The sequence below is a fragment of the Symsagittifera roscoffensis genome, chromosome 5 (genome assembly GCF_963678635.1).
Source record: "Symsagittifera roscoffensis chromosome 5, txSymRosc1.1, whole genome shotgun sequence".
In the NCBI taxonomy this organism is placed as follows: domain Eukaryota; kingdom Metazoa; phylum Xenacoelomorpha; order Acoela; family Convolutidae; genus Symsagittifera; species Symsagittifera roscoffensis.
In genome coordinates this window covers 4018231-4039080 of record NC_087066.1, presented here as the reverse complement: position 1 = coordinate 4039080, position 20850 = coordinate 4018231, and the positions used below count along the sequence as shown (strand labels likewise).

At 34.5% G+C, this 20850-nt stretch overlaps 2 protein-coding genes across 5 annotated transcripts in view; both read left to right on the top strand.

The window, feature by feature from the left end:
- LOC134846985 (WD repeat-containing protein 19-like) overlaps positions 1–20850 on the top strand; it is a 107313-nt gene that overhangs the window by 84305 nt on the left and 2158 nt on the right. For 3 of the 4 annotated variants that reach the window (XM_063864460.1, XM_063864459.1, XM_063864457.1), the window contains 4 exons: positions 157–307; positions 567–690; positions 933–1015; positions 1715–2298. In XM_063864460.1, coding sequence (XP_063720530.1) covers positions 157–307; positions 567–690; positions 933–1015; positions 1715–1883 — 527 coding nt within the window. In that variant the 3' untranslated portion in view covers positions 1884–2298. Of the gene's footprint in view, positions 1–156; positions 308–566; positions 691–932; positions 1016–1714; positions 2299–20850 lie in introns of those variants that run through there. The other variant, XM_063864458.1, reaches the window with a different exon arrangement.
- The window catches only part of LOC134846573 (uncharacterized), a 99117-nt gene continuing 91903 nt past the window's right edge, over positions 13637–20850 (top strand). The window contains exons 1-2 of the mRNA XM_063863957.1: positions 13637–13642; positions 18907–19024. The gene's annotated coding sequence lies outside the window, so the exon portion shown is untranslated. The remainder of the gene's footprint in view (positions 13643–18906; positions 19025–20850) is intronic.

Here is a 20850-nt window from a genome sequence, read left to right as displayed (position 1 = left end):
AAGGGCATCTATCTTTCGAAAGTTGAAAGGCATCTATTATTCGAAAGTTGAGTTGTTTTCAAGAAATTCAGTGTTTTTTTAATGTTTACATACGTTCATTATTTTTTTCCAGTCATCGATTGGCTATGTTAGTAAAATTTTGCTGTTTTATTGTAGATGTGATCCAGATTCTGACTTCGACAGTGGTGGAGTGTCACAGATCAGGCATGCGTGGATCTGCATTCGACTATGCCTCCATGCTCATGCGTCAGGAGTACAGACAGAACATAGACCCCAAGTACAAGTCCAAGATAGAGAACATTGTACGGTCAGTGAGATGCAAATTATAATTAAAACAGTTAAAAGCACTTTTTAAAGCTTTTCAGTGATGATATATGAAAATTTATGAAAACTTAATCTATGAAAAGTTGAAGCAAATTCTTAAAGCGAATAGTCAGCCGGTTTTTCCCAGTTTCCTCAAATTTGTTAACTTTTCCAACAGTTTTGCCAAATGTAAATGTTTGTTGGCTATATTTTGTTTTGACTTGTTTTAATTGTGAAGTGGTGGTATCGATGTGGTGTTGCAGGAAGCAGGACAAGAGCGAGATAGACGCTGGCACTTCTGCCTGTCCCTACTGCAACTTCGAACTGCCAGACTACCAGCTGAGCTGCTCAGAGTGCAAGAACAACGTGCCCTACTGCATTGCCACTGTCAGTCTATTTTCTATTCATTTCACACAACTGTTTCACAATTATATCTCACTACTCATAACGGGATTCTTCTTAATTAGAAAACCGAAAACCATTTCTTCGCCTGCTTTTTTTCGCTCTGGTCTAAGATGTAATATCATTACGCAAGAGCACAGAGCAGAATATAATTAGAAAAAATCTACCTGTTTGTTAACAGGCTGCAAGTTCTGCTCAGTTAATAGGAAAACTTACTGTTATTTCAGGGCCGTCACTTGGTGAAGGACAACTGGACCGTGTGTCCTGTGGAAAAGTGTGGCTTCCCGGCTATATTCACAGAGTTCCAGGCGTGAGTAGTTAAAAAAAGCAGTTTGGGTTTCCCGAAAAATTTATAATTTATGAAATCTTTCATTCTTAGTGCTTTTCAAATTCAGGGCACAAAATTTATTTATTTGTCAGAAAAATCACTTTTGTTTGCAGCTAAAACTCCTTAATCACAGTAATACAAAACTTTTGGGCGAAATTTTCAAGTTTTCTGAAAATAATTATTGTTCCGACAATCTCGGTTTCGCGTCGGTTGTGTTCAGCCAATTTTGACTGCCTCTAGGGAGTCAAATGTTATCATATTAAAGCTCTTTGGTTGTGATCCGGGATCTAAAAGGGAAAATTTGAAAAAAAATTTCTCTATGTCGAGAAAAACAGGTTCAGATTAATTTAGATTAGACGAATTTTGATGAGAGTCTAACAGTGCGTCTATAATTTCAACATTGTGTTTTTTTTTATCAATGATCACTTCTGTTCTTCGTTTTTTGTTCACATTATTCAGTCATCCTCGGCGAAAATAAAGAATAGCTGTACCACTAATTGTGGAAAACAGTTTCCTTCTAATAATTTTGTCTTTACTTCTGATTTTTTTTTGTTGTGGTGGGAGTTTATTATGGTGGTCGGAACTTTCTGTGCTATTTGCACTGCAACCGGAGGTTATCCTTGTTATATTTCTATCGCTTCTGCTGAAAGTCTTGACAAGTTATTATGTTTCTTTTTGTAGTTTTCTGGAAAGTGAAGGTGGTTGTCCCATGTGTGGTACTGTGATGCCAGCTCACTCTGTCTCTAGACTGGATGGGGACCAGGTGAAACAGGCTCTGGCTATAGCTGCAGGACTACAGTCAACACAGGACAGTGGAGCAGCCAATAATGAAAACAGCTCCAATGAATAGACACCACTCCAGAACCGACTTCATTGCAACGACGTGAGCAAATCTGAACTAAAAAGAACAACCGGAAAAAAATGACGAAGAAATTGCAATTAGACAGAATGAAAACTCAGAAGTTTAAGTTGGAAGAAGTGCGAATTGTGAGATAGAGCCTTGAAAGACTTATCGAATTTAAGTTGAATAATTGATGTAAGAAATATAGAAATTAAATGGGTCGTTAAATTTATCCGTGCTTACAATTCAGCTGCGTAATATAGCATCAGCATTAGTATTCGCCTTTAAAATTGATTGTAAATAGTTACTTCATCTGTACAGAAGTTGAATGAAACCCACCATTAGTGTGTAAAAATATTGTAAATTATTAAATGTACAAGTCTTATGTAAAAATGACATCCTATCAATACATTTTTTGATTTTCTTTTTTATCTGTTTTTCTGAAATTTTTGCATACATCAACAATTTGTAACAATGCTACAATCATTAGGAGTTAATGAGCGAAGTAATTTATCATATATATAAGTGTATTGTTTTTTTTAAATTTTCTTTTAATAAGAAAAAGTCAGAAGACTGTTCACACTCAAATATGATTTTTGATTTCTTGTAAAATTAAAGTCAGGTTTTCATTTGCTAAAGAAAATAAAATTACTCACGAATAACAAAAATTCAACAGGCACCAAAAAAGAACGCTGGAGTTTCAAAAATGACTTAAGTGTTAGAATTACCAGCTAAGTAAAAAAATTTTTATAATGATCCAGTTGTTTCAATTTGTATTGGTTTTGTGAAAATGTTTCAATCATAAGGTTCATGGAATTCAAAGAGATAAGATAACATGTTTGTTTGCAACTCGAAATAAAAAAAAACACGAAAATGCGTTCGACATTTTCATGCTGGACCAGCGCCTGGAGGTGATCTGCAATAGAAAATCGAAATTAGCTGACTTCTGAAGTCTCATCGCAGTAATCTTGAACGTTGAAAAATCTGCAAGAATTATCTATCACTCGACTTCATATGACGCTATCAATGACGGACATCTATGGTAACGTTTTGAAGACCTAAAGAAGAGCCGAAAGAAAAAAGATCATTTAATTCTGCCGGTAATGTGTATATACACTACTTGCGAGAGCAAGTGTCTTGTAATCAGCAAGTGTCTTGTAATCGGGATCAAGAAACTTTATTGGGATCAGGAACTTGAACCTTCAATCTTGAAGCTTCCTGATTAACTCTGAATAAGTTCCAGGCCTAAAAAAACGCGGCTGCTGTTGCAGTTAATGTTCAGGAGTTCAAATACCAGTTGGACCTTATTTTTTTGTAGTATGAATTCAAAAAATCGACGGAAAATTGAACTAAATTTTGTCTGCTTGTTTTGTCGGAGTTTCATTTTTTAATTCTTTTTTGTTTGTACACAAGAGCAGGTTTTTTTTATTCGCACATTGAAAGCGGTGTACTTTTATGGAGTCAAATAGTTAGCATGGAGAGTTTAGATTTAAGCTCTTCTGTGGTCTTTGATCTATTGTTTGAGTGAGGATTGAGGGTTGATTATTAGGAGTCGCGCTCTTTTCTTTTCCCCCACCTCGCATGAGCTTCATTTTTTATGTTTGAACGAGTTCTTTTACTGGGTCAAAAATGAAGACGTAAATATGCTTTCTATAACCTCAATACTTCATACATCAAGTCGGACCACGTTTCCAAGTCGGATCAAGTTTTTTAACAGTCGAACCAAATAAACAAATTTTTCACTAATAAAAGGTCGCAGGTGGAAGGAAAAAAGCTAAGAGACTAAATACTGTTCAATTCTTTTGTTCAAACAAAGACAAACTCCTCTATAGAATAGCAAACGTGAAAAGGTGACGAAAAACGTGATTCTTTTTTAGTTTCCAAAGTGGAAATTGGTTTTTAGATCTCCAAGTGAAAAGAATTACTAATTGATCTCCAGTGTTTGCAAATTTTGTTATAATGTGTTATCAAAAAAGTGCCTGTCATGAATTGTTCTATTATTTCGAATAGTTTTAAGGGCATAATTTTTTTCTTTGAAATTCGAAATTCGAACTATTTTTCAAAAAAATCATTCTCTGTTTCCTTACGTTCATTGCATTTTTCTAACTGTCAGTCACAAAAAAGTGAACAACTTTTAGTTTAGAATTTGTTTTTAATTTTCAGTTGTTCCACCAAAAAGTCAACTTTACGTTTTGATCCTGTTCCTGTCATTTGACCCAAGTTCATCAAAAAAATAACTATCTCAAATTGCTGTTAAATTTTTTGGAGCTTAAAAGCCATATCTTTAAAATTTGAATTTTTTTTTTCGAAAAAACAAGTCCATTTTTCTGTGTCTTTGCGTTTATTGTTTTTTTCTCCAACTGGCTGTTGACCTTGTTATTTATTCGATTTGTCTTTCCGAAAATTCTGAAAATATAAATTGTTGGCAACAATGCTATAATCAATCAGAAATGGCAATGGGTGGGGCCTGGGCCGCAGTCTCAAAAAAAGTCAACGGGCAGCAATAGGCCGAAGCTTTATCTTCTGGTCTATAGTAAGTACATGAATTTTTTGAATTTTTTCATTTTTATTTATTTATTTTCCTTCTGAACTATGTTTTTAGCAGTGTATAAGCATCCTGGGTGCAACGAGCCAAGAAATTCTTTGCAATGGACTGCTAACGGGCCAAGAAATTCAATCGCGGGCCGCCCTGCCTGGGCAGCAAAATATCGACCCATTGCCATTTCTGGCTACAATAATTGAATGCTGTTGAACAAGGCAACTTATCCTTGAATAAAATAATCAGAATAAAACCGGAAAAATATCACGTTCAAGTTTCAATTTTTGGGCTTGATTGCTGATTTATTTGAAGTTGAACTATTCTCATGAAAAATGAGCCTTCCAGAAGCCCAAAAAAGCACTCAAAATCTAAGAATTCTCAGCTAACTAAAAAAATCTATTAATTCAATTTGGGTTAGTTTCATCAAAAAGTGTTAGTTGTATAAATCTCATAGAATTTAAAAAACAAATAAGAAAGACATTTGTTTGAAACTCGTAAAAAAACACCCATTGTTTTTGTGTCCTTCGCCTTGATAAAGCATTCGAAATTTTTACGCTAGACTAGCGCTAGAAGTTCCTCTGAAATCGAAAGTTCGAGATACAAAATTTTTACACTGTTTTGAAATTTTTTTGCAGTCCGAATCACAAAAATTGAAAAATCTGCTACAATATGAATCACTCAACCTCTTACATCGTATTTAAAAACAAATCTGCATGTATCACGTGAAAGATTCATATAGAGTAAACGAAAGATTAGTGTGCATTTTTTCTGCCTGTTATTTGAATCGGAAATGTACTTTTTTCATAAACATAATTTCTTACAAACCTAAAAGTACCTTTTTTATTGAACCGTAACAAGTTCGAGGCTTTACGGTTCAAAGGCTTTCTTAGGCTTTCTTAGGCTTTGTCGGCTTTTGTGTTTCAGTTGATTTTCATGTTGATAAAATTGTTGTTATTTAATTCTGTTCGCTTGTAAACATACTCAACCTGACTGGAATATTTTATTCTCATATTTTTTTTGTCTAGAAGTTTTCTCGGCCTTGTTAGTTGGGGTTTAAGAGTTGTCGGCTTAGACAACTTATTTTGTATCATTTGGAAGTAATCAAACGATTTTTTTTGTTCTACATAAATCAGACTGCTTGTGGTAAAAAAACTGAAGGTCAAACTTAGTCGCTCAAACTTTTCCATTACAAAAATTTAATGCTTTTTTTGCTTTCAGCATAATTGGCAAGTAACCGCGAATTGCCGATAAGTAGCATCTCAGTAAACGCTGGAAACTTGCTTAATGTTGCTGGATGTAGTTACTATTTTTAGAAAAATGAAACTGTCATTTTTCCGAAAAAAAAATCGTAACTTTCATATTCCATTTAGTTTTTCCTTTTAGTTTTCTATTCGCTAGCTTTCAAACTTCGCCTCCGTCGTATGGCAACTGAAGCAAAGCTTCTTTCGGCTTCTGTGCTAGATTAATTACTAATCATGGAAGTCAGTAAAGCCACATTGCACAGATAAGATATTCATAATATCAAGGAATTCAACATCATTGAAAGCAAAAAATTTATTAATCGAGCTTATCTTCCCGTTTTTTATTGAAATTGTTTTCTTGCTTTTGCGTGCTATGTGACGCTTCACCTCTGTGTTTCAGATAATTTTTCTTAGTACCATTTGATAAAGAATAAAGATTTTCTATTTCTTATTTCAAAATTTTTTTAAATTGGTATTTGGAGTGCCAAACATTGCATATTTGGTCTCGCAATGATGAATCTTGACGAAACATGTTTGGTTTTTTCTGAGTTTTTTTAATCTAAATCCAATTGTTGATTTTCCTAGAAAAATTTGATAATGTCTTAAAAAAATAAAGCAAGTCTTCGAAATTCACATAAATAAAATTGAAGAAACTCTTTCTTCAATTTGCCGACCAGACTTTTTTGGCAGTTTTTATTGCCAAAAACGCAAATCAACACTAGTTGGACAAACAAATAAAATGAGAGTATCAATAAGGAAAAGGAGTTCAAAAATTTTTTGGGCTTCGCTGATATCTTAAAAACGAAAGTTTTTGAAAAATCAATTCCTTAATTTCAAAAATTAAAACAGCTAATTGAATGGCATCCATCATCAGAATGGGTTGAATAATTTTTCATACTATAGCATTTTTAGTCAAAACGCGAACAAATATAAAGAATTTTCAAAAACATTTCTCAGTGTCCAGAAAAATTGGTTTTATTTTTGAGTTTTAGCGTAAATTTTTAGCCAATAGTGCGAGCGAGGAAGTCTTATCTACAATAGGCTTATTGAGGTTTTTTTTTAATTTGATCTAAGCAGTTCGTTAACTCCATTGAATTTACTTTGCGAAGCTTTTTAGCGGCTTGTTCAAAAAATTAATACTCGAACGCCCCTCTCTCTCAGGGATTCGACCCCCTCACCAACCAAAGCGTCCCCCCTTTGGTTTTTTTCATGAGATCCAACCCTTTGAAGGGGAGCGTTTTGAAGGGGAGCGCGCCAAAAATGATATCTTTTTGGTTAAAATTTTCCAAATATTGCCCAAAAGCGGCTTTTTTTCCTCTTTTTTTTCAAAAATTTTCCTCAAATTGTTCAAAATAGGGTCTTTATAGTGTCTTAGGAGTATTAAAAAAATAACAACAAAATTTTCAAAAATGTATTTATATTTGTTTTTCGAACTGTTTTGAGTTCTTCGAGAAAAAACTTTTTTTTTTCGATTACATGTAATTTATTGACGTCACCCAAAATTATTGCAGGCCAAACTTTATCTCTCTCTCTCTCTCTCTCTCTCTCTCTCACCACCGGGTTGCAGAAACACACAATATGATATAATTTTTTTTTTACTGTGGTTGGAACTTTTTGTGCTACTTAGACAGGAACCAGCTGTCCGTGTATTAAAATAGATTTTCTGAATAAAATGAATGATTCAATTTCAGTAAATAGCTCAGACTTCCTCGCTTCAGTTTTTTGTAGACGTAGCACAATAAATTGATGGTTGTTTTGTTTGCATCTACATCGTAACTGGAGGTTGAAACCAAAAACCAACGGAGCAAATCCCAAATAATGAATGAATCGGCTATTCCAGCTAAAACATTCAAACAAACCACTTAATGTGTATCAAATATTTTGCTAATTGTTTTCGTCACAATGTTCAAAATGCTGTATTGTTTATAATAGTGTTTTATAAGACTGCTTTTGCAAAACGAAGCTTTCATTGTACAAAAATTTTTACCATATGGGATCATTCATAGTGTTACTTCATCGAATTTTGTTCTATTCACGTGTTTGAAAAAAAACGTTAACTTGTAAGCAGATTTATGGCAACTTTAAGTGGAAATATCAAACTAAATGAAAAAAAAAATTATTCTGGATTTGAATTGCTATTCCGGCCGGCCATTTTTAACTTTACTCCATTGAATAACGTTTCTTGCTGTGGGTTCCGAAAGCATTAAAAATGGTGAACTAGTTTTCGCTTTGAAGCAAAAAAAAATTGCTTTGTCAATATGAATGATTTCCATTTTTTTTATCTTGTCTAGAGCGGTACAGTTTTGTGTGCCAAAATAACTGATTGTTTTTAGATTTAATTGAACGAATCTGATTTTATCCAGCAAAATTTAAGCAGCTTTATATCCCTCCTTTTTTTCTGTTCCAAAACTGTTCAAACGGTTTGCTTTTACTATTGATGAGTGTTTTCTAAACTCCAAGAACGCTTACAACAACTGCAAGGCAAATTCATTAATTATTCATCCATTTTTATTGAAAAAAAAACTGATTTGAGATTTTAAAGATGTTCAATGCTCTATTTAAATCACCGTTTTTCGCATTTGAATGATTGCAGATCCTCAGTTAGTTACTTGTTTCTTTCAAAATCTGAGACAGATTTTTTATCTTCTAAATTCTGCATCTGCTTTTTGCATTTATGGCGTTATTCAGTCTATAAAAATCAACAATAATCCAACTTAACAAAAAAAATCCAATTTCAACAAAAAAAACACATAGAAACATTGATAAAAATCCTATTTTCTCTTTATAATGTTTATCTTTCTGCATCAAGTTAAACGCCATTGTCTATGTCCAGTAGAAAACATGCACGCATTAAAAGCAAACAAGCAGATATTGTGTCCAAGTGCATGGTAAATTATTTTGTTATTAGCGTTTTTTATTTTGTTTCATCTTCCAGACAACAGAGAATACGACGCGGTCAGTTAGCTGGATCAGAGCTGGCAGGCGAATACAACTTGCTTGTGTTCAGATATTAACCAAAAATTATATTTCTTTCTGCTACCTTTATTACCATTATTGTACACAGAATTATAGCAGATGTCTCTCAGTCGTCTATTCTCTCAGAGGTCTTTCATCATCCAATTGTTCCTCCTGTTTATCCTCCATAAAATTTAATATTTTTTTTTGCTGTAATTCAGAGTCCATTTTTAAATTGCAAATTAACTTACAAGCGAAAATTCAATATTGCCGATTAATTTTATTAAAAATTATCGATGTTACGAGTAACTTTGATAAAAATTGTCAATGTATTGCCAAAAAATTCTGCCAAATACATCAAAATTCTGGGTAAGTGTGTCAAATTTCAGTTTTTTTTTGTCAGTGTAAACTTTTGACCTAATTTTTGATTTCGTTAAAGGCTGATTCGCTGATTTCTTTGAAGCCAGTAGTGCTAGTATCAAAAAAATTCCATAAATTTTCTCAATGCTCAATGGATTTAAGGCTTTCAAGTTAAGCGTTTTCAAAATTCATAATTATGTTTGAATTACTTTTTTATTCCGTCAATTTTTGGCAATCGAAATGAGTTGTTCACACAATTTTTCATTGAAAATGTCGACCTCCTGAGTTCTTATGTAAAGAAATGTTTTTACCTCAGAATTTGAAAATTGCCTTATTTATGTGCGTTTTGAAGCTTTTTTGATGAGACTGAAATTGTAACGAAGATTGTTTATGCGTGGTGAATCATCCCGCACTACAAAAATGTTCCAAATTGAACTCAGGCAAGCAAATTAAACGCAATAACTTAGTACGATTCAATTTTCTACGCTTGAAATTTGATAATTGTTCCGACTTTCGATACAAAAGTAACGGAATATTTGTGCTCGGGGTGGGTTTTTTTTCTTCAGACAAATTTCGACTTTTTAACTAGCCATTTTTGACGAATTTTTTTATATCATTCGAAAGGTATTGTTGTTCTCAGCTCAAATTTGAAAAGATATTTCACCTGTGATCATTTTTTGTTATTTTGTTAAGTTATGGGGGTTTAAAGATTGCCATTTTGGCCAATTTGGGACAATTCACGCGCGATAAATTTCGCGCTATTAAAGCGTAAGCGGAGAGTTAATCCGTCTTAGAAATCGTTCCAAATTCGTTTAACGAAGCTTATTTGCCATAATTGATTTGTTATAAGTAGCGAAACCTATCCTTTTGTACTTTTTATGGCGTGTGGGGTGATGATTTTTATAAAATAAATTCAAATTTTTGAAAAAAAAATTTCATTTTGTTTAATTACTTTTAATTTTATAATGATATTACTGCTCCATAAACCTTAATGGGCAGTCGGAACATTCAGGGCTTCGCCCTGATACGAGCAGTCTTGTTTATGGTTCATGATCTTATGTAAAATATATTTGATCCCGGTTGAGGGGTAGTTGGAACACTCAGGGCTTTTCTTTGATATACCAGCAGTTTTGTTGTTTCGACTTTTAAAGAAAGTGACGGGGACAGTTGCTCTCCGGGTGGTTTTTTTCTCCAGAAAAAATTCGACTTTTTAACTAGCAATTTTGACAAATTATCGTTAAATTCAGCAGTGATAACTTTTCATAACATTTTGGAGGTTTAGAGATTGCCATTTTCGCTACTTTGGGACAATCAACGGTCGATTTATTTCAAACTATTTACGCGTAAGCAGAGATTCAATCCGTAACAAACATCGATCCAAATTGAGCCATGCTTTTTTGTAAATTTAATTTTTTATTGCATGCGAAACAAATCATTTTGTATTTTACAAAGCGTTTGAGCAATAATTTTAAAAAAAGTTTGATTGTTTTTGGAAAAGGTCATCTGTTTTTTTTTGTAAAGCAAACACTACTCAATAGACCCCAAAAGTAAGTAGAAACCTTCAAGGCATTGCCTTGATACAGTTTCTCTGGTTGTTCCAACTTTCGGAGAAAATGACGGAATATTTGCTTTTCTTTAAAGCGAACACTACTCCTTAGACCTTAAAATGCTGGCAGAACAAGCTTTGCCCTGAAGCAAGCAGTTTTTTTGGCTTCCATGTCTGTTTCTTGCCCAGCAATTTGTTTTACATTTTTACCTTCAATTGTATTGTTTCAGCCAGATTTTCTCACTGTTGATGTTGGGCTATGAAAATTTGGGGAAAATGCTCATCAATTAGTCTTCGTGAACAAGAATACAGTGTTCAATAAACTAATTCCGAGTAATGCTCGCTTAATAATTTCCCCAAATAATTTTCAAACGCACTTAATTAAAAAGCGAGAGAGCGAAGTTTCACTTTCCTCTATTTTATATTCCCCTATCTGGAAACAAAATTTATATTTTGTAAGTTAGAGCGTCAAAAAATGACTGGTGAACAAAATAATTTTCATTTGATAAGTAGACACGCTAGCCGATACACATGCTAAGGCAGATAGATTGCAGTTACCACTAAAATTTGATTGAAAAGCCAAGCCCATGATTTCAACGATACTTGAAAATCTAATTAATCAGCAGAGATGTTCAAAAATAAAGTAGACCTCATTTATTTATTTATTTATTATTGACCATGACAACATGATATCAAAAAAACCACAGAGAAAAAGTAGTTTGATTTGGCCAATAAATCACCACAGTCTATATTTGCGTTTACTGTTCGACTATTTTCAATAAGTTAATATGACAAAAAAAACTAAAATTGACAAAGGTTTAATAGATTTAAAACTGAGCAAAGCTTCAAATATATTCATATATACATTGTAGAAAATTGAATGAAAAATTGAAGTAAGCTTTTTCTTTTGGAACGCCTTCAGTGCCAAAACCAACTATCAGATCATTACATGTGTTTTTACCATCAGTGTACTCATAGTAATGCTTGTATTGTTGTGGTTTGTTGATTAATCTGACTTGAATTGCAAAAAAAATCGTAAAAATACAATTTTGCGACTCAGCTTATTAATAATTCAAAATATTCATTACGTGTATCAGTTTAGATTATCACCAAGGAACTTCTTCAAGGTTAACATTTTCAATAAAATTTCTCAAAAATGCCAAAACATTCCAAGGAAAAGATGTCACTGGAGCTATTGCCCAATGCAATGTCAAAAAGGAACAACTTTTGTATAAAGCTACAATAGATTTAAATTTCTCATCATCGCTTGCGAGCTTCAAAAATTTTAACCCCAAAATTTTATTAATCGTCCCTTTAAAATGAAAAACTTTATCAAGTGTATGTTTTAACCCACAAAATCTTAAGTAGAGGTGATTACAGGGGCGGATTTAGGGGGGGCGGGGGGTTGCGGACGCCTCCCCCCCCCTCAGGGATTCGACCCCCTGCCGACCCAAAGGGTCCCCCCTTTGATAGTTTTTAAGAAATCCATTTTATGCCGACCGACCCTAAAATTTTTCTAAAGGCGCCTTGGGCGCCAATATATACTAACTTTGAGGGTGAGAGCGCGCCAAAAAAAAACGCGATTTTTTTGTCAAAATTTTTCAAAAAGTGCCTAAAAACGGCTTTTTTGACCTGTTTTTTCAAAAATTTGCCTGCGGCGCACAAAATTTGGCAAAACAGCGACCTTTTAGTGCTTTACAAGAGCTCGGAAAATCTATTTGGTCGACCTAAACAAAAAAAAGGTCGTCAAAATTTTCGAAAAATTTTTTGAAAATCCGCCCCCCCCCCTCAAAAAAATCCTAGATCCGCCCCTGGGTGATTAAATAATGGTTTAACTAGGGTTTAATTTTTTTTAGTACAGAACGATCTAAAAGTGAAGTCATGTTGAGAGGAGGTGGAGTGGTCTTATGGGGAGGCCATACATCCATAGTCCGGAAAGGAGGATGGGGTCACTCTTTCTATGGACAAATGATTCTCGCTGTCAGCCTTCTATTTTTGGTGAGAGATAAACAATTCAGCTTTCTTTCCCTTAAACCAGAAACAAGGATACCCTTAGTACAAAGATGGGATCTCTTTTTATATCCCCTTTTGCAAAGGGGGGTGGGGGAGATTAGATTCGTTACTAAGTATAAAATTCTCTCATGCATAACCGTTGATTTATTTAGGTGGGATATTTGTTTCTAACTACCTGAAGGGGGATATAGTTAAAAAGATGCGTAAAATGATGTGTGAAATGGCTGGGGGGAACAGTGCAGGCGGGGTAGGGACAAAAAAGAGCCCAAAAATTTTATCCGGACACGCGAGAGACCAGTTTGTTATTCTAATTTTTCCGCAAATACTACAGCTGGGAACTTTTACAGATGTTTTTTCTATTAACGTTCATTTCACGTATAAACGAGACCATGCAGTGACAGTAGAGCGAACACGGTTGAAGTGACATATCTCGATTACAAATCAATTTTTTATTTATAATTGTGCAGCTCTAAAATTCCCAAGCGAAAAGCTTAGCAAAAAAATGCCAAAAAAGTGAAAATTCTTTGAATCAACCGATCACACCCTCCCTCCCCCCATTGCACCAAATAAAGGCTGTCCCGCTATCCCTTTTTAAAATTTGATCCAAAACTCTCCAAGTTAGACTTAAATGAAATCAAATGGCTGTGCATCAGTTGTCGTGGGTCTCGACTCGAAGCATTTTAGGCTTTTTTAACTGATGCCACTCTTTTTGAAAACTTGTCAGAAACTATTGAATTCAAGTTTAATTTCAGCCCTTCTGTGGAGGCCAAGTGGTCGATCTTGCCACTACAGACCTGGTGCTGGAAGTATGCAGCCGATCGCAGGTTAGTTGCAAAAACATTTTTCAACAAGTTTATGTGTTCATTTCGTATCGAAAACAACGAAATTTTCATCTTTTTACTTATTTTACTCAAACATCGATAAACATCAGAAGATTATCCGAAATAGGAATCTATCAGTAAAAACCATGACGGATTTTAATTGATAAGACAAGTGCTTTGGTTTACGCGCTGCCGCGTTCCGATTAATTTGTTAAGCAGATTCTTATGTTATTAAATTATACTTTTCTTAACAACAAAGGTGACGGTTTTTCTTTTTATTTCAGCTGTACCTGGTAAAATCTTTGCTCTTTATTCTTGCCAACACTAATCTTTCCCTGCTTTGCGTGACTCTTCTTTCCATTCATTGTCCCTAGTTATCAGGGGCGGATCTAAGATTTTTATCGAGGGGGGATTTTCAAAAATTTTTCGAAAATTTTGTCGACCTTTTTTTAAATTTGAAAAAAAACAGGCCAAAAAAGCGTTTTAGGCACTTTTTGGAAAGATTTGACTGAAAAATCGCGTTTTTTTTGGTGCCCGCTCCCCCTCAAAAATAGTATGTATTGGCGCCAGTAGAAAAATTTTAGGGTCCGTCACCAAATATGGATATCTCAAAAAAGTACGAAGGGGGGACATTTTGGGTCGGCAGGGGGTCGAATCCCTGACAGACTAAGCGCCTGCCCCCACCACCCCCCTCTAAATCCGCCCCTGCTAGTTATAGAATATTTCATTAAAAACTAAAATTAGGTCCATTGAAGATGAATAGTCCAAGCTCACCCTTTTTTATGAGATCTTTAAGTTAGACAAGACTGCTCGTTTTAGAGCGAAGACCCGAATGTTCTGATTGCCTTTTAAGGTCTATGGAGCAATAATAACATGATAAAATTAAATGTAAAAAAAATGATTTTTGATTGAGATTTTTTGAGAAAATCAACCCCCACACGCCATAAAAAATCAAAGTGAGAAATTGCACAAATAGTAACAAAACAAACCTGGCAAATAATTTTCGTTCAACCAACTTGGAACGATTTCTAAGACGGATTAAATTTCTGCTTACGCGTTATTAGCGCGAAATATATCGCGCGTTAGTTGCCCAAATTGGTCAAAAAGACAATCTTTAAACCCCCATAAATTTACAAAAATGATCACATGTGAAACACTTTTTCAAATTTATACTCAGGACAACAATACCTTACGAATGACAAAAAAATTCAATAAAAAATAGCTTCTGAGAGGCATTCAGAAAAATTGGAGCTTCGCCTTCGACATCAGTTGTCTCGTTTCCTTCGAAATCATATTTTTCTAAATTTCAATCAGGGCCGATATTCAAGCTAACGAATCCCTGACGGACTCAGCGCCTGTCCCCACCACCCCCCTCTAAATCCGCCACTGCTAGTTATAGAATATTTCATTAAAAACTAAAATTAGGTCAATTGAAGATGAATAGTCCAAATTCACCCTTTTTTATGAGATCTTTAAGTTAGACAAGACTGCTCGTATTAGAGCAAAGACCTGAATGTTCTGATTGCCTTTTAAGGTCTATGGAGCAATAATAACATGATAAAATTAAATGTAAAAAAAATGATTTTTGATTGAGATTTTTTGAGAAAATCAACCCCCACACGCCATAAAAAATCAAAGTGAGAAATTGCACAAATAGTAACAAAACAAACCTGGCAAATAATTTTCGTTCAACCAACTTGGAACGATTTCTAAGACGGATTAAATTTCTGCTTACGCGTTATTAGCGCGAAATATATCGCGCGTTAGTTGCCCAAATTGGTCAAAAAGACAATCTTTAAACCCCCATAAATTTACAAAAATGATCACATGTGAAACACTTTTTCAAATTTATACTCAGGACAACAATACCTTACGAATGACAAAAAAATTCAATAAAAAATAGCTTCTGAGAGGCATTCAGAAAAATTGGAGCTTCGCCTTCGACATCAGTTGTCTCGTTTCCTTCGAAATCATATTTTTCTAAATTTCAATCAGGGCCGATATTCAAGCTAACGAATCCCTGACGGACTCAGCGCCTGTCCCCACCACCCCCCTCTAAATCCGCCACTGCTAGTTATAGAATATTTCATTAAAAACTAAAATTAGGTCAATTGAAGATGAATAGTCCAAATTCACCCTTTTTTATGAGATCTTTAAGTTAGACAAGACTGCTCGTTTTAGAGCGAAGACCCGAATGTTCTGATTGCCTTTTAAGGTCTATGGAGCAATAATAACATGATAAAATTAAATGTAAAAAAAATGATTTTTGATGGAGATTTTTTGAGAAAATCAACCCCCACACGCCATCAAAAAATCAAAGTGAGAAATTGCACAAATAGTAACAAAACAAACCTGGCAAATAATTTTCTTTCAACCAACTTGGAACGATTTCTAAGACGGATTAAATTTCTGCTTACGCGTTAATAGCGCGAAATATATCGCGCGTTAGTTGTCCCAAATTGGTCAAAAAGACAATCTTTAAACCCCCATCACTTTACAAAAAATGATCACATGTGAAACACTTTTTCAAATTTATACTCAGGACAACAATACCTTACGAATGACAAAAAAATTCAATCAAAAATAGCTTCTGAGAGGCATTCAGAAAAAATGGAGCTTCGCCTTCGACATCAGCTGTCTCGTTTCCTTCGAAATCATTTTTTTCTAAATTTCAATCAGGGCCGATATTCAAGCTAACAGAATAATTGTTGAATATGGCTGCATTTCATTTATTTTTTAAACATTCAAAATTTATGCTTCCAAAAAAAACTTACCAAAGTAGTTTAAACCTAGTAAATTATTTCTACTGATTCGCTCTCAACAATCGCAATTCCTTTTTAAATCTTGACAACTTGATTTTCAATTTGCTTAAAGGATTCTTATTGTTCCGACTTTCGATACGAAAGTGACGGAATATTTGTGCTCGGGGTGGTTTTTTTTTCTTCAGACAAATTTCGACTTTTCAACTAGCCATTTTTAACGGAATTTTTTTATATATATCAATCGAAAGGTATTGTTGTCCTGAGCTCAAATTTGAAAAGATATTTTACCTCTGATCATTTTTTGTAAAGTTACGGGGGTTTAAAGTTTGCCATTTTGTCCATTTTGACCACTTTGGGACAATTAACGCGCGATATATTTCGCGCTATTAACGCGTAAGCGGAGAGTTAATCCGTCTTAGAAATTGCTCCAAATTGGTTACAAGAAGCTTATTTGCATTAATTGGTTTGTTACAAGGAGCGAAATCTATCCTTTTGTATTTTATACGGCGTGTGGGGGGATGATTTTCATAAAAAATTTCAAATTTTAGAAAAAAAATTTTCATTTTGTTTTAATTCATTGAATGTTTTAATGTTATTACTGCTCCATAAACCTTAAAAAGCAGTCGGAACCTTCAGGGATTCGCCCTGATACGAGCAGTCTTGTCTTTATATGTTGCTGCTTTTTAGAGTTTAGCTCAGTTCTCGGTAGGAATATGTTGTATATTTTGCACTTCCACGTCGCGCAAACTGTATTAGCTGGGAGCGTTATTTAAGCAAGGACCAAATGCGCGAAAATTTTGTCAGCCAATCAGAGTTCAGTATTCAAAAATTCGAAGGAACTGGCATATGCCGGAAACTTTTGATGGGGATTGGGCTGTTTTCAAAAAAACTTTTTACATCAACCAAATTAATTTCAAGGCCTTTTATGAGGAACTTAAAAGCTCCAGTTTTTCTGACCTAGACAATGTTTGCAACTGAATAACGTTGTGGCAGAAAACTGCTTCTGATATTCTGACTAGAAAGCACGCAAAACTCTCAAAGCCTTTACTCTGAGTTCATTTCTTCTGAGTTTTTGAGTGTTTGCTTCATTTCTTTTTTTTTACTACTGTTTCTTAATCATCAGCTGCTAGCTGTGTTTCGGTAGCATGGTTACTTTTAGCTTCAATTATTTGCACCACTAGGGTGCTAATAAACACCCCGGGTTGACCTCCATAGACCGAAAATGCTAATCATACAATTTCATACACTTAGTCTATGGAAAAATGCTAGTCATACAAATTTCATACATTTTTGCAAAATGAGTTTAATCGAGTTTCAAAGGTATTTTATAGTTGTTTTGGTATCGAAATTGATATCTCTTCATTAAAAAAAGGAAAAAAAATGGTATGAAAAAAATGCTTACCATACATATTCCATATATGGAAATTGTATGATTAGAATTTTTTTTTAAATTTTTTTTTGTGAAAAAAAAGCTTTGAACAATCAATTCAACTGCTGGCAAAACATTTAAGCGTTTTGTGGGCTGCTACGACTGAAAACTTTGACTTTTTTTTATTTTTGTTTTCTGAAAAAAAACACTAGTCATACAATTTCCATATATGGAAATTGAATGACTAGCATTTTTTTGATGGCGACGACAAAAATTTTTTGTGCCCCCAAAAATTTTTTGTGTTTTTTTTCCAACCGCAAATTGATTTTCGTATTCAAACAAACGTTTTTTGGAAAAAAAATTTTTGCATGCAAAATTTAATTTTTTGTGTGTATAACGTAGTCCTGGATATACTAATATTGGATTTTTTTTCCTTTTCTCTTCATAACTTTTTTCAAAAACGCTTAAAACTCCTCTTTTTTTTGTATGACATGTTTTTTGTATGCCTTGATAAATGTCTGGTAAATTAAAAATTCAAATTTCAGAAATAATCATCTTTGAAAATTATTGCCAAAATTTAAAAGTTCATTACTTTCGTTATATTATTTGTCTGAGACAGAAGTAACACAAATCAGGCTGTTTCCAATGCATTTTTAATGCGAGACGGCCAAACCATTGGTTACTACGTTTGAGTAATCAAGGTTTATGTCATTTGTGTTCGGTTACGAACACAAACAAAAAGTTTTGAGAAATTAAAACGTAAAAAATAAATATTTTTGGTTTATGGAAAAATGCTAGTCATACAATTTCCATATATGAAAAAAATACTAATCATAGACCTTTCATGCAATTTTCTGTACGTATTGAATTGTATGGAAACTGTATGACTAGCATTTTTCCATATATCGAAATTGTATGACTAGTATTTTTGGTCATCCCGGGACCATCTCCGTTAGATTGCTACACTTTTCTCCGGCTATGTTCTTGCCGTTTGAAGAAGAATTGAAATGAGTTTAAAACAGAAACTCAAAAATGTAAAACTTGATTTTATTTTGAATTACAACTTTGAATTGAATTAACAGAAAAAATAACCAAAACACAACAATTTTGAAGTTGCTATGACTATAATTTATTCTGGAGTGAAATAACTTTGCTGCTGCTTGACTATATATTATTTTATTAGAAGACTGATGACTGTGGAATTTTCTGGGCTAACTTGGCTTATTTTAGTCATGATCTTTTTAATTAAAATTAGTTCTTGAAGCTAAAATACACATTTTTTTAAACTCTACAACTCTTCACTTGATTTGTATTGACCCTTTTCCAATGTCGTTAGTTTTTTTGCGAAAGTTATACACCGCTTGCCCATGAATGTAAAATCAACTTTTCCCACTTTTTCTCTAAATAAAGCTTCGACTGATTTCAGGAAGTTCTTAATGACGTTCCGGTGACTGGTTCGATCCTGACCAAGAACCGGCTGACGGGAGATGTGGCTTACGCGACAGATCAGGACTGTGAACGCACTCTGCGGTATCCTGTAGGAGGTAAGCCAACTAGTTGTCAAATTATTATAATAACAAGAAAAGTCGGTTTTTGCGCAAATAGCACAGATTCTTTGTAAAACAACGTCGTTTTTGAAAAAAAAATAGAAAAAAAAACAGAAGAAAAACGCAATTTTTATATATTTTGGTTTTCGGATTTTGAGCCTTGGTTCTTTTCGGATTTAATTCTGAAACTAATTATCGTTTTTTCTTGCTTTTATTTAAAATATTCTGAATGTATTTCATTGGTTTCATTAACAACTCTTCATCAGAATAAACGCATCGATTTCATCAACAACTCTTCGTCAGAAAAAATAAGTCTAAAAATCCAAACTGTTGTTTTTTTTTCTCGCCGCGAAAATTTTTGATTTTTTGCATACAAATAAAAAGTAGTAGGGCTCCAATGCGATGAAATATTTGAAACCCCAGAGCAAAAAAAAATACTAAAAATTGTGCGGAAAAGCTTTCCAGAAACTGCATTCACATGCGCGCATCTATGACCGGAGACTTATGTTGCTGCCATTGCGGCTCAAAATGGGTATTATGAGACTTTTAGCGAACCAAATTAGCTATGTTGCAACTTTGCAAGACCAAAATTAGCTAAGTTGTGACTTTGTGCGACCCAAATTAGCTATGTTGCGACTTTGTGCGACCCAAATTAGCTATGTTGTGATTTTGTGCGACCCAAATTAGCTATGTTGCGACTTTGTGCGACCCAAATTAGCTATGTTTCGACTTTGTGCGACCCAAATTAGCTATGTTGCGACTTTGTGCGACCCAAATTAACTATGTTGCGTTTTTGCGCGACCCAAAGTAGGTAAGTTGCGACTTTGTGCGACCCAAATTAGCTATGTTGTGATTTTGTGCGACCCAAATTAGCTATGTTGCGACTTTGTGCGACCCAAATTAGCTATGTTTCGACTTTGTGCGACCCAAATTAGCTATGTTGCGACTTTGTGCGACCCAAATTAACTATGTTGCGTTTTTGCGCGACCCAAAGTAGGTAAGTTGCGACTTTGTGCCACCCAAATTAGGTATTTTGCGACTTTGCGTGACCCAAATTAGGTATCTTTCGACTTTGCGCGACCCAAATTAGGTATTCCGACAAAAATCCGACAACAATTCCTATACTTAAGCTTTGTGCGACTCATGTTGAGACTTTGCGCGACCCATGCTGCGAGCTTTCTTGACCCATATTGCGACTTTGCGCGACGAATAGTGCGACTTTGCTATGTTGGGACCTTTTGCGACCCAAATTAGCTATGTTGCGACTTTGCGCGACCCAAAAGAGGTATGTTGCGAATTTGCGCGACCCAAATTCGATATGTTGCCATTTTGCGCGACCCAAACCAGGTATGTTGCGACTTTGCGCGACCCAAATTAGGTATGTTGCGGATTTGCGCGACCCAAATTAGGTATCTTGCGACTTTGCGCGAACCAAATTAGGTATGTTGCGACTTTGTGTGACTCAAGCCTCTTGTGGGATGCTGGAATTTCGGTCGCAGATAGTCCATTTCGGCGACCCATTTCGGTCGCAACATGAGTCGCGGACCTCGACCAGGGGGAGCTTGTTCGACTTCGAAATCGAAATCCAAAACTGCTCGAAATCAAAATCGACTTGTTTTTCAATCGAAATCCGAAATTGCATACAAGAAATGTCTGCGAATCTCAAAATAACAACTGGAAAAAAAACATATTAGTCGGAACAAACTGTCACTTTCGGTTGCTGTGCAAAATTTTCACAAAAAATTCAGAAACATTTTGATTCGAAAAATTTAGGAGACGGGCCACGTGCAAAGGCTCGAAATGTTCGCAGTTTCAATGCATAG